This window comes from Idiotropiscis lumnitzeri, chromosome 6 (genome assembly GCF_059441095.1).
Source record: "Idiotropiscis lumnitzeri isolate Australia: NSW breed Sydney's pygmy pipehorse chromosome 6, RoL_Ilum_1.0, whole genome shotgun sequence".
In the NCBI taxonomy this organism is placed as follows: domain Eukaryota; kingdom Metazoa; phylum Chordata; class Actinopteri; order Syngnathiformes; family Syngnathidae; genus Idiotropiscis; species Idiotropiscis lumnitzeri.
Window position 1 is genome coordinate 18,062,102 of NC_142396.1, and position 12,522 is coordinate 18,074,623.

At 38.3% G+C, this 12,522-nt stretch overlaps 1 protein-coding gene across 1 annotated transcript in view; it reads right to left on the reverse strand.

Moving 5' to 3' along the window:
• necab2 (N-terminal EF-hand calcium binding protein 2) overlaps positions 1-12,522 on the reverse strand; it is a 118,595-nt gene that overhangs the window by 29,953 nt on the left and 76,120 nt on the right. The window contains exon 8 of the mRNA XM_088299526.1: positions 678-757. Coding sequence (XP_088155652.1) covers positions 678-757 — 80 coding nt within the window. The remainder of the gene's footprint in view (positions 1-677; positions 758-12,522) is intronic.

Sequence of the window (12,522 nt, forward strand, 5' to 3'; positions counted from 1 at the left end):
TAAATATGATGCCTTGAAAATGATTTTATAATATAACATAAAATAAGGGAAATAAATAATCAAACCTCTCTTATATATATTAATATCCCACCAAAAAATGATGCGCCTTTGAATTAGACCCCTTTAAACGTTAATGACTGAGAATATTTATCTATTTATCATCTTTTAAACAAAATATGAAATGTTTCCCTGGAAAGTGATCGCATACAAGCCCTGGTTGTGAAACATTGCTGCACATTACAACACTTTCTTTTGAGTGATTTGTCTCTAGAACTGGACATTGATTGTCCTTTAGTTATTCATAGCTCCTTCTGTCTGGTGTTGTGGTTCACTCGTTCAGAAACAGCTGAGTCTGCTTGGAGGTTCCATTAGGTTTATCATATCGTATCCTGGACCAAAACAACTCGCCCCCCTCCTCCTTTAGCGATCCAACCTGCTCCGACCCTCCTCAAAGTTAGAATCTTCTTGCAACCATACATTTATACAGCTTCAACGAGTGGCAGCAAGATGGAAAAGAACAGCTAAAAATAGATTACATCAGATTTCATTTTACAGCGAGGGCATGGCAATCTGCGGACACTAAGAGTGAGTGAAGCACAGGAGCAAGAGGAGTTCAATTACAGGATGAGGGCAGACACAGACATGTACAGTATGTGCGCGTTTGGATGGTTTCTTACTTTATTCTCCAGTCGACCGATGAGTTCAGACAGGCGATTGATTTGCGCTTCTAGACTCTCTTTCCTTACTTCCATGGCACCTGCAGAACATGCACGCACATGTAGAAATAAATGTATACTTGAACATTTATTTATAGATTATCTCCACAGCTTTGGTGATAAAGTAACAGTCTTGCATTTTATTGCCCTCTCAATTTATTACAGCATAAACCAGCCATTTATTAAATACTGCAAATCCATTTGTGACAAGTTAATTACAGCCACTGCAGTCCGTCTGATTTTTCATTTGCATCTGAATTACTTCAACAATTTCAGTCACTTGGTGTAGTAAAAACAAAAAAAACAACAACAAAAAAGTATGCATTGATGTTCTGTCAGCTTGAGATATAGTTGTGCATTAAACAAAATATTGTAATTAAGGAAATAATGAGATTGTCCCACCAGTCACTTTCCCCCCCAAATTTCCAATATTTCACAAATTCTGCTTGTGTATGTAACCATATGAGGACAACTGCATTAATAAATGAGAAGGTAAACATAATCGAGACATCTAGTTGTAATGCAATGCAGTTTTAAATGACTGTGCACAACAAAAAACAATATGTACTGTACACTGAAAGTGTAATACCTACAGCTCTGATTAATTATTAAATTTTGAGTCAAAGGATAGGCTTCATGTCCTCATGTTATGGCCATTTCTAAGTTAGGAAGTGATCTGATGAACCTCTCGGTGGCTGATTTATTTGAGAATGAGGAACTGTGGAAGTGAGCAGAGCTACATCGATGTATGCTCCAACAGACAGCTTCAGTGTTCCATGAGGTTTTTATCTGAAATCGACGTACACTCACTCGCAAGCGGTGTCGGACAACACATGCGAGCTAAGATTGTGGTAACGCCTTTTGTTTTTACGGCCTGAAGCTAATTGTTGCTATTAGCTGTGCCGTTACCCTACTGTTAGCCGGGATGGTAAGAGGGGGGGAGTAAAGATCCATGACCGCCTGCTGGCTGCCTGCTGCCAGCCGTCATCTGCCACCTGAGAGTTGACACGATTTTAGCGTAGCTTAATGTCCGAAATATAAAGAGTCAGCGTTCGTGTGTGCATTCTTGCTCTTGTCTGTGGAAGTGAAGGAAGGAGAAATCAGCACAGTATTTTTGGAGGTGATCACATGAGGTCACCTCTGATGTAAAAAAAAAATCCAAACTTTTGTTTGGAATGTTTTTATACCACAGATTGAGGTGGACAAGTGTAGAAATTTGCATTAGAATTTTGGTGGCGATCCGTCACCGTTTTAGAGGACAGTATGTATTTTAATTTTTTTTTATTATTATTTTTAGCCCTACCACAATATAGTCGTTGCAATTTGAACTGTACATTACATAATAAAATGTATCTGCTGCATACTGTCCATAATTATTATACCATATCAATCATGATCAGGGGGTGCAGATGGGATTTTGGAACATGCGGAATTGGGACCAAGCTAATAAAAATGTAGAGGGTGCCACAGGATTGTCCCAGTCCCTGACCATAGTAAATAAATAAATACATAAATCGGGTGCCATCAACTCCCATTCCCACCCTGCTTCTGTACAGAATGACTCCCACTCCCATACTGCTCTCAATTTGGAGGTCAGCTACATTAAAAATGGACATCTGTCAGTTTTTTTTCCCCCGATTAAATAATCCTGCCTCCCTCTGTTCCCGTCAGCTTTTTATCCCGAACCATCCCAATCTTGTAATTAAAGGTAAAGTGGACTCCCATCCCATGGGAATTCTGAAAAAATGTCAACCTCTAATAAAAAGCTAATGTAAATTTCATAGGCGCTTTTACATAAATAGCTCTGACGAGTGATTTTCTCGCACTGTTGTAGAAACGATCCTTTCAAAGTGCAAACACAGGCAGAGATTTATAGAAAAAAAAACCTGTTGATATTTATCTGTTCCCTAATTATTGTGAGACATCCTTACCATGATAAGTGTCTGAAAATGAATGTCAATGCGAACATTATTAAAGGCAATTTGAGCAAATGTGTTATTACAATAAACAGACAAAAAGTACTTCTCAATTTCGCAAAGGCTGGTGAGCCCTGTTCTAGCCGTCGGGATTGCCCTACTCACGGAAATTAGAGCAGCTACATAAATAGAAATGTTTAAAACTTGACTTATAACTTATTTTTAAATGCATTCAGTTGAACATTTAGTTGGCCTGTTTGACTGCCGTTTCTTTTCTTTTTCTTTCTCCTTGCTCTCCCTCCGGCGGCTTGGAGTGGCGGCTAGGTGATGATGAATTGGATAAAGTTGTACGGATTCTGCCTCAACTCATCTGTACAATCTTTGAGGTGGAACACCTCCTTGGACGCGTTGCTATGGAGATTTCCGTATTGACCAGGCAGATTGCTTTTGAGGAGGACCCACTATTAAAAAGGTATATATATATATATAATTTATATTCTGGACATTTGTTGTTAAACATGCTTTTAAATTGCTGCTCCTGCACTCCTGGTTAGAGGAAATTTCATTACCTTGAACTTGTGACAATTCTAATGAGAACAAAGATGAATCAAAACCAATCTAATGACAAGGCTAATTTTCACTTTTTAATGAATGACAGGAGCCTAAATAAACTGAGAAAACATCATTAATCATTGCACCTCTTTGGAGTAAGTTCTCCTACTTCTGAGTGCAGTGTGCTTGTGTTTCTTTGCACTCTTCCCCCGCTCCCACCCCCACCTGCAGTCTCTCCAGAGCACTCTTCCACTTTCTTCCCCCTGATGGCTCCCCACAGCTAATTGGCGAGCTGACTGCCCAGTCTTCATTAAAAGCTTTAACAGCCAGTCAATTAGCAGCTACCTTCCTCCACACCAACACAGACAGAAAATCATCAATTAAACCAGAGCCTGTAACCATGGGGGATTTTGGACATTAATGCCAAATGGTAATTTTGACAGACTTTGAAAATAAGTGTCCCGGTCAATTGTAAAAGTGAATCAGGAATTACAGCTTTCAAAATGAGAAGACAGGAGGCCGCCTTTTTACTTTTTCCTCAATTAAAACATACTTTCAGTTATTCCAGATTTAACCCATTTAACATTTTTATTGTGTGCCAGCCAGCAGCTTAATGTTAACATCAGTTATAGTGAAATTAACTGGCTCTTAAGTGCAATGATGCGCCTTCAATTTGATATATTAGGCAGGTCTGGAAATTAGTTTGGAAGGGCTGCAATATGGTAAAAGTCATGAAAACCAGTTGAATCTGTATTATAACGTGATTTATATGGCATTTAGAAATTTTAAGTACCATACATTGTAGGCGTGTGTGAGTGGCTCATTCCACACATTTAACAATCGGGGCTCTATTTTTATATACAGGCGCATGTGCATTCTGGTGCTTCATTCATCTTTGATTTCGTGCCGGGGCAAGTCTAGTTTACTATGTTTTGGAATTTGCCACACTGCGCAATGCCATGCTGGGCATTTTGGTGGACCGAAGGCGTTTTCTATCACACGACCCGACACACCTGACAATTTAATGATAGAGAGTAGACTAGACCTTAGACCAAATAAAAGCAGGTCTAAGTTGTGGCGCAGGTGATGTAATACAATTAGTCTCATTATTATTATTCATATTATTACTACATTTTTAAATATATTTGATAATTGTGTTTATTTTTGCGTGTGTGTGTGAGTGTGTGTGCTTTTCATTGTCACACACAGACACCCGATCGGGGTTTATTTTTATAGATGTTTGATATCCGCGATTGGCTAGCAACCACTGATGTGTGGCATGACATGCCTTTTTGGCCAGGTCACCATTGTAAAAGAAATATTCAGTTTCAAATGGGCTCCTACCATCTTAAATGAAAGGTAAATAAAAATGATAAAATGGACTGTGTTGAGAAAAGTATGCAACAAAGACAAATTAAGAAAGTAAAATCTAACTTTTTACATCTCATTTCAGCCGACTGTCACCAAGACAAGCCGATGGCCGTTTCCATATTCCATTGTTAATCCTTATATGTGTCTTGTGTATAGGAAATGTGGGTAAAGAAGAATTTAATTTTTTGTTGTAACACTGTTTTTGCTGTGAATGGTCGCCATTGGTTCAAAGATGTTCTTTTTTCATTTTAAGAATGAATTTACACTACCAAGCAATAAAGACTCGATTATACACACTAGTCAACATTTCAGCGAGTAAAAGTAATTTTATTCTGCTGCAATATTTTTACAGCATGAAGCCATTTAGTGGCCATCAGATGGCTGAATACTTCACTCTCCCTACAAACAGTTGATTACATCGCCAGCAGTTCTCCACCAACATCAGCAGCCCTGCTGCATGCGTATTGATTTTTGCCCAGTGACAGTATGAACAGCGCATGAAGCAGTGCACACAACTCCTCTCGTCTTTGCAGCAGCTTCAGCTGATTACAGTTGGTCTGGTGCAATTCCCGTAATCTAAAATGCCTGGACAGCTGTGGGTTACCACTCGGGCTTCATTCAGTCTAGAAAAACTGCACTGCATGATCAATTCGTGTACTGCCAATAAAAATGTAGTGAATAAAATACATTTTGAAGCAAGATTTGTTGTAAGTGTGCCCAAGCATGATAGAAACATTGTTCTTTGCTCATGTTAACATAACAAATGATCACATGTAGCTTGTATGTGTACACACGCACGCACACAGACAACATGTACTGGGAAAACCCTGAACAATTAAATGCAGCTGATTTAAAAAAACACAATGGAGAGATGTTGTTAGCCATTGCACAGAAATATAATACAGCAAGCGTCTGCTCAGCCTGGATTCAGCAGGGGGATATTTTTAGCTCTTCGATTCTCTTTCCCCCACTTTCGTTCTCATCTTTTGATCCTTAGCCAATTCATCCCCACTCCACTGCAATTCCACTGCCTTGCATGTTTATCTTTCTCTTGATCAAGTTACACACTCCGTACTATATAGTGGCTATATCACTAGCGCAAAAGAACATTCTGTGCTTTTTTATATGAGCACGAAACAAGACTAATAAAGAACTCGAACACAGTAAGGGAATTCATAGTTGGTTCCCTGGTGATGGTTTAGCTCATATACAAAATCAGAAGAAGAGAAAAAGGCAAGAATGGAATTGGAAATAATTAATAAATTATTCAGGATTGTCTCCACCATCTGCGTACATTAAAAAAAATGAATGTTGCATGATTTTCCAATAACCCAAAGAGCTACAGTATTCTACATAATGATAAATATGGACAGTCATAATTGACTATATACGTTTTATGGCAATGGAAGAAGAAATAAAATAATATTGGATGAATATACTGAATGTGTTCAATTGTGAACTCGGAGACTGTTGATGAACTTCTGGATATCCTGGATGCTGTTGTTCCTATGACCTAATGATTTTGAAATCAAAGTGAAGGAAACCAGAGTGTAAGTAGAAAGGAACTAAACTTTTGACCCATACAGACAATGTCTTTGTAATTTTGACTGAAATAGTAAAAGCTAGACAATAACACTTTTTTTTCTGAAATCATTCATAAGAAAGTTAACAATACAAAAAAACTCATAAACAGAGGTGGGGGTTTTACCCTATTTTGCTGGTCTGTCCTGCTTTGTGTCCTCCATTCATGCCCTTCCGTCCTTACACTCTCGACCTTATTAAAAAAAAAAGAAAGAAAAGAAAAGAAAAATCGCCCTCGGTCCATCTTTGTCCTTTTAAGGTTTTTCCGACCTTACCTTTTAGCAGACGCAACCATCTCACACTCCACCAAAGAAAAGAAAAAAAAAACTGAAATAGGCGACCGGCCAAGGTCTTGGAAGCATACAACACAGCCAGCTTTCTTTACCCGCTGAGCGTATCTTGTGAGTGGATTGAATTGTTTGCAACTGTCTAAGCGTCCTGCAAGATAGAATTTAACTGCCAACACAACGGCCGTCAGTCACCAGACTAACTGCTGACTTTTTTTTTGAGGATGATTAAGCATATAGTGTGGTTCCCCTTTTCTCTCCTACCCAAGGATTTTGGGCCCCAGGAAAATAAATCTCACTGAGAGTCATATTATTTTGTCAGGATTATGATTTTATTAGGGCCCCTAGAATTCTTCTCCGTATTCCCCCTTTTTCGGTGGCCCTGGTCCTACCACAGAACAACTCTCTCTTCTCTTTCTACACTCTACCATCCCATAGCTAATGGAGGTCACAAGCATGTATGCTCTCTTTTTTTTTCAACTGGAAGCAAAGTGAAGTCACTCCCTAATGCACAAGCGGTTCAACTGGGGCACCTGCTGCAAAATTTAAAAGAAAAGAAAAATGATCTTCACTAAAGAGTTTGTGGCTCCAGTGGAATCTTTGAAATGGTTGAAATGAAAAGGCTCTTTCGTTGCAGAGAATTATGTCATATATATATCATTACTTGCTGTACAGTGACAATACAACAAATATAACACTTAATGTAGGAGGGTATTTTATGTATTGGGGCAGTATTTTTAGTGGTTGATGTGGCCAGAGATGTACACATACAATTTGTGAATGGGTAATTGCTGTTTTCTGACATATTAAGCGACGTAGGAGTTTTATTTATTTTTTTAACACAATGTGCCTCTCTACTTCAGTGTTCTGGACCCTCGTTATTTCCAAAAATGTACTATTTTCAGACATGTTATGCCGCACTTCAGGACTTTCACATCCAAACATTCACTTATTAGTCGCATATACGCCTGCGTATCAGATCTTATTTTCAATGAGGCCGTGATGGCTGTTGCAGATAAGACTGGCCAGCAACCAAATAAAAATGACAACACTGTTACTTTATATTTTTAATGTCTTAGTGATAAACAAGTCAAGGTTAGTATTTCACAATACACAATACAACTGCGATTGGCTAGCGACCAGTTCAGGGTGTCCCCCGCCTACTGCTCCAGCACCCCCTGTGACCCTCATGAGGAGAAGCGGTACAGATAATGGATGGATGACATAATAGCGATTGGTCTGCGCTATATCATATTGTGCAGGATAATACCAAGTTGATGCAAGAACCGTCCATATTTGGTAAGCAAATCAAATTGTGGGCCTGTGATTTTTTTTTGGTAGGAGATTCTCACCCCTCATATGCATTCTTAAAATTGTGCAAGCAGAAGGAGCATTTTGATTGAAATAAAAATGTTAACGGCAAAAGATGCACACCGAACTGCAGTGGCTCAGCTCAAAATTAAGAGAATTTGTCATGTGAGAATGACTACTTCACAATGACGGCAGAAACAGTCGTTTAAGTACCCAGACTGCTTGAAAAATGTTGCAGTCAAGCTGTGTTTTCTGCAGCTATTATTGAGATAACCAAGGGGGAAAAGCCATTAATGTGTGTGAAAGGCAAAATGAAACCTTGTTACATCACCTGCAGCTGCCAACGGTTTTATCCAACTGAACTAGTGTAGCAGACAAGTGTGAAGTCCCTGCAAATTCATCAATGGTACGAATATGAATATCAAATGCAATAAGAAATGTAATAATTCATACTGATCTGATTTTCTCAGATATAAAATAGTTATTTTGGTTTATTATTTTGGGATTGTATGACCTCTATGTCTTTAAGTTATTAGATTGTTGTCATTGATGTGCAGTTAAAACTGTCGCTAAACAACGAGACACTGCATTAAAGAGAGACTTTGACTGCGCATTTTGAGGTACTGAATGGGAAACAAAGCAAGATTGTGAAGTTTGAGAAATATCTGGTGTCTCCACCTTTGTGTCTTGTTTTGTAGTTGCCAAAATTGCTGACCGCAATCCCCCTGGTTAATTTCATGAAAGGCGATATGGTAGGAACGGTCGTGATGTCACATCGTTGACTGGGCCTTCCCTTGCAACCACCAGTTGCTATTGAGTGATATGCCAGATCATTATTAGTGTCATATGAGTGGTTCTCAGAACGTACTGTGTAAGAATGTGGCATGAGAGCTCAAAAATATTTTTGCTTTTCTGCTGCTGTGACGGCGTGAGGCTAGCAATGAAGTAACAAGGACAAAAAATGCTGATGAACTGTTTTGCTGATTTGATTCTGGAAATTCTCACTCGTTTGTTTTTAATGGCCAATTTGTTTTAGTCACCACCGATTTGAGTATTGCCGTACTGCTTATGGGTATTTTTTTGCTAGTTTTACAACAACGCTGAACCATATTTACAATTTCATATGCACTTATGACAAGCTGTTGACTCTGAGAGATGGCCAAATACATGAGACTGAGTTCTCCAATAAGGATGAATGAGCATTGGCAGTAAGCCTTAAACATAATTATCGTACCATTTCTGTCATGGTATGTATGACATTGAAAATAAGGTTACACGTAAATATAAAACACAAAATGGTTGCAGTATGTACACTGTATTTCTGTCTGGTGGCTGTGTCTCACTGGTTCAAACACGGAAATTGATTTTTCGTCTATAAGTGAAAGCTTCTGTATATTTGATGGGCTGTACTTTGCAAAGTCGCCACATCATGCAAAGGCAATTCATATTTTGAATCGCCACAAAAGCAGTGGCCGAGATTATGGCAGAAATACACTGAGTGTTAATTGCGCAGCGCAGGCTTGCACAGTTCAGTTCAGTTCCTACCAAACCCCGCTGTGCATTTGTTGTAATGGAAAAGCAACGGAGGCCTACGAAAAACACCCAGCATAGACCATCATGGTTTTGTTCTGTTTTCAGTCAAACCTTCACCTACTGGCCAACCTACTGTAACATTTAAAAAGTGAGCCAAAGCCACACCGCAACACAAACATGCTGCTGTTGCCCTGCTGGTAGCTGGTGGCACCAGCAAGACTTCAGTTGGTTACCAGCTATGAGCAGCTAAGGACAGTCCCAACATGCTGGTCCTGCTGGGCGCCTGTGGCTCAGTTCATAGAGTGGGTTGCCCAGTGACCGAAGGTTTTAGCTGTTCGGATTTTGTTTTGCTCTTGATGGTGTCAGAAGCAAGACCAGCACGAAAACACAACAAAATATGTATGATGTTTTTTTTTTGTTTTTTTTTAGCACTTCATGCTAATACCTGACTTAATACCTGAAATCACACGTTGCTCGAGCCCATCAAAATTGAGGCACAGCTACATCTAAAATGATATGCTGGGTTTCCAAGATTAATTTATGATTGAATGTTATACCTACTCAATCATCTTAATAACATTCTGCGGCTATATATCTATAATGTCAGAAACGTGACTGTGTGCTGACAGTGGTATAATTTTTTTGCATCGCCAACACATTATTTTTTGTGACTGTGTGCGTGCGGGTGTGTGTGCGTGTGTGTGTAGTGGATGGCCAATGGGAGTTTTGTTTGCCGATGCAAAGCTTATTGCGCAGAAGCAAAAATGTGTCTGCCAGAGTTATTATAGTTTACAAATTTTAATTAAAGTTAGTTTTTATTACGTTTAGTTTTTTTCAATTAAGTTTGTTTTAATTCGTTTTCTGGGTGTGTTTGTCAGTTTTTATTAGTTTTAGTTTTTCCCAAAACACTGAGTTTTAGTTATGTTTTAATTAGTTTCAGTATTAGTTTTAGTTTAAAAAAACAGTGTTTTACATTTGATCAAGATAAAAAAAAGACCATGATAAGTATTTTGCTGTAAAAATTCTATAAAAATATTCTTTTAAAAACATTTTGATCATGCTGTGTACAGTTTAATGTTTTAACAGTTCACGGACTTTAAGTCACGATAAGTGCCGTGCATACTGCTTCTAAAGTTAGAAGCAGGCATGCATGCATGCGCCGAAATTATGATAAAGCTCGGATGCCTTGTTAGTCAAGTTGTCAACTTCTAAAGTTGATTTGTGGGTTGAATTATTGTTAAGAAGTATTAAATCTGAGAGTACATTTGTTCCTATATTGTATATATTTTTTATGCATGAAACAAACAAAAAAAAAAAAGAAAAGCACTTTTAACCTAGCATTGCGTTTCGGGCTGCGTTAAAAGTCAAGAGGTGGTGAGCCATTTAAGCTCATGCAACACACAAATTTGCTGCTGATGGATGATGTTATTTCTGTACGACAAAGATTTAGAGGACTACAACTCCCGGATGACTGTACGACCTTCTCTTCTTCTGGGAAACGGCTGTGCCATTATTATCAAAACAAATGCTTCTAAAAACCCTGAAGGCTCGTGCATTAAATTAATTGCGAAAGATGAAATATAAGCACATTTTCTCAACAATTATACTTAGTTTTAGTTAGTTTTGTAAACGTAAAACGTAGTTTTGGTTAGTTTTAAATATTTCAGCTGAACTCATATTCACTGTTTTAGTAAATTGAAATTGTATGAGCAGAGCCATGTATGTTTGTGCTTTATCTGGCCTGCCAAACATTTACATTATCAAGCCCCTTTAGCTAAATATGGGATTGCTGTCATTTTACTAGCAACACTAACAGCAAATGTCACATTTATTATATAGCAAAAACAACAACAACAAAAAAGGAATAGAAAACATGTAATGTTACATCTTAATGAACAGACCAATAAAGTAGTTAACTAATATTATACCGGTGGGATTGGATCATCTGACATCTCTACTTTTCTCATGTAATAGATACACAATACTACAACCACTTTTTTTCCTTTTCATCTAGTTTTTTTCTTTTTGAGGGCCGTAAGTGATACATTTGCTTTATTTAGTTGTCTGTGTTCAAAAGCAAGCCTACCAGTAGGGTGGCGTCTGTTACGAAGATTCCTTAGCCTTGACGTGTCATTGCATTTGTCGACCCCTTCAGCTTTGGGCCCAAGGCATGACAGTCAATGGACTACTAGTTTATAAAGCTGTATATTATTTACGAGTAGCTATAAATTAGTCCCAGTAGAAGCATTTAGGTGTCGTAAAATTAGACCTGTGTGTCACTGTCAATGGTCTGACTCATCTCATGCTCATAGTGCACAAATGAACACCGTTGTGCCAGTGTGAGGGTTAAGGGCCCAACACATTTCCAGGAGTGGGTAATTTAAAGGGAAGACAACGCAAAGAAAGTCTCTTTCCCCCCAGGGATAAGGTAATCAATAACGTCAGAAGATATACTGATTTCATGGTTGGGAGTGTTATGTAATAAACAGAGAATCCTTGTGTTGTCATGTTAAAAATAGAATACGGTCACTGACGTGTTAGTCAAAGTCGAAAACAAGACTTCCAAACCAATGAATCTGAAATACATTACTGCCTGTAATTTATTACAATGCTCGGTCAATAGTACCGAGGTGACAGCAACATACAGGCAAGTAGTTGAAAGAGAATTTCCACAGAATTTATACGCTGTGTCAAACGCAACATGACCAAGTGAGGTCAAGGATGAAATCACAATTTGTTGAAGTTCTCTCCAGTCACAATTTTACACCAATCTTTCAGCTTTCATGGATTGTTTTTTCCCCAGAGGAAACTGGTGTCAGAATTCAGGTCAGTATATTTGACCATTTAAGAGATGCACTTTTCTTCTCTGCTATTCAATGAATTCTTTGTGTATTGATGTTTTAAATTAAAGTATACTTTCTCATTTCCCTTTCCTCATTTTACAATTCTACCAACCCCGCTAGGTAGCCCAAATGTGATTTAATACAAAATAATGTGATTTATGTGTAGTTTATGTGACAAATTGCTTTTCAAAATAAATCTTGTGTTCTTTCATTGTATGCTGTGGCAGTTTAGGTTGAAATAAAAAATCACTGTACAGACACCCAATAAAACAAATACGATTTGTAGGCACTACTGTGTGCCAGCGCCATAAGTTGCTGATGAGTGAGTAACTTTTATAAACGGAGCTTGTGTTTTACACACAGGCTGGTGCAAAGACGGATGGAAGCTCTTTCTTGTACTGTTTGTCGTAGA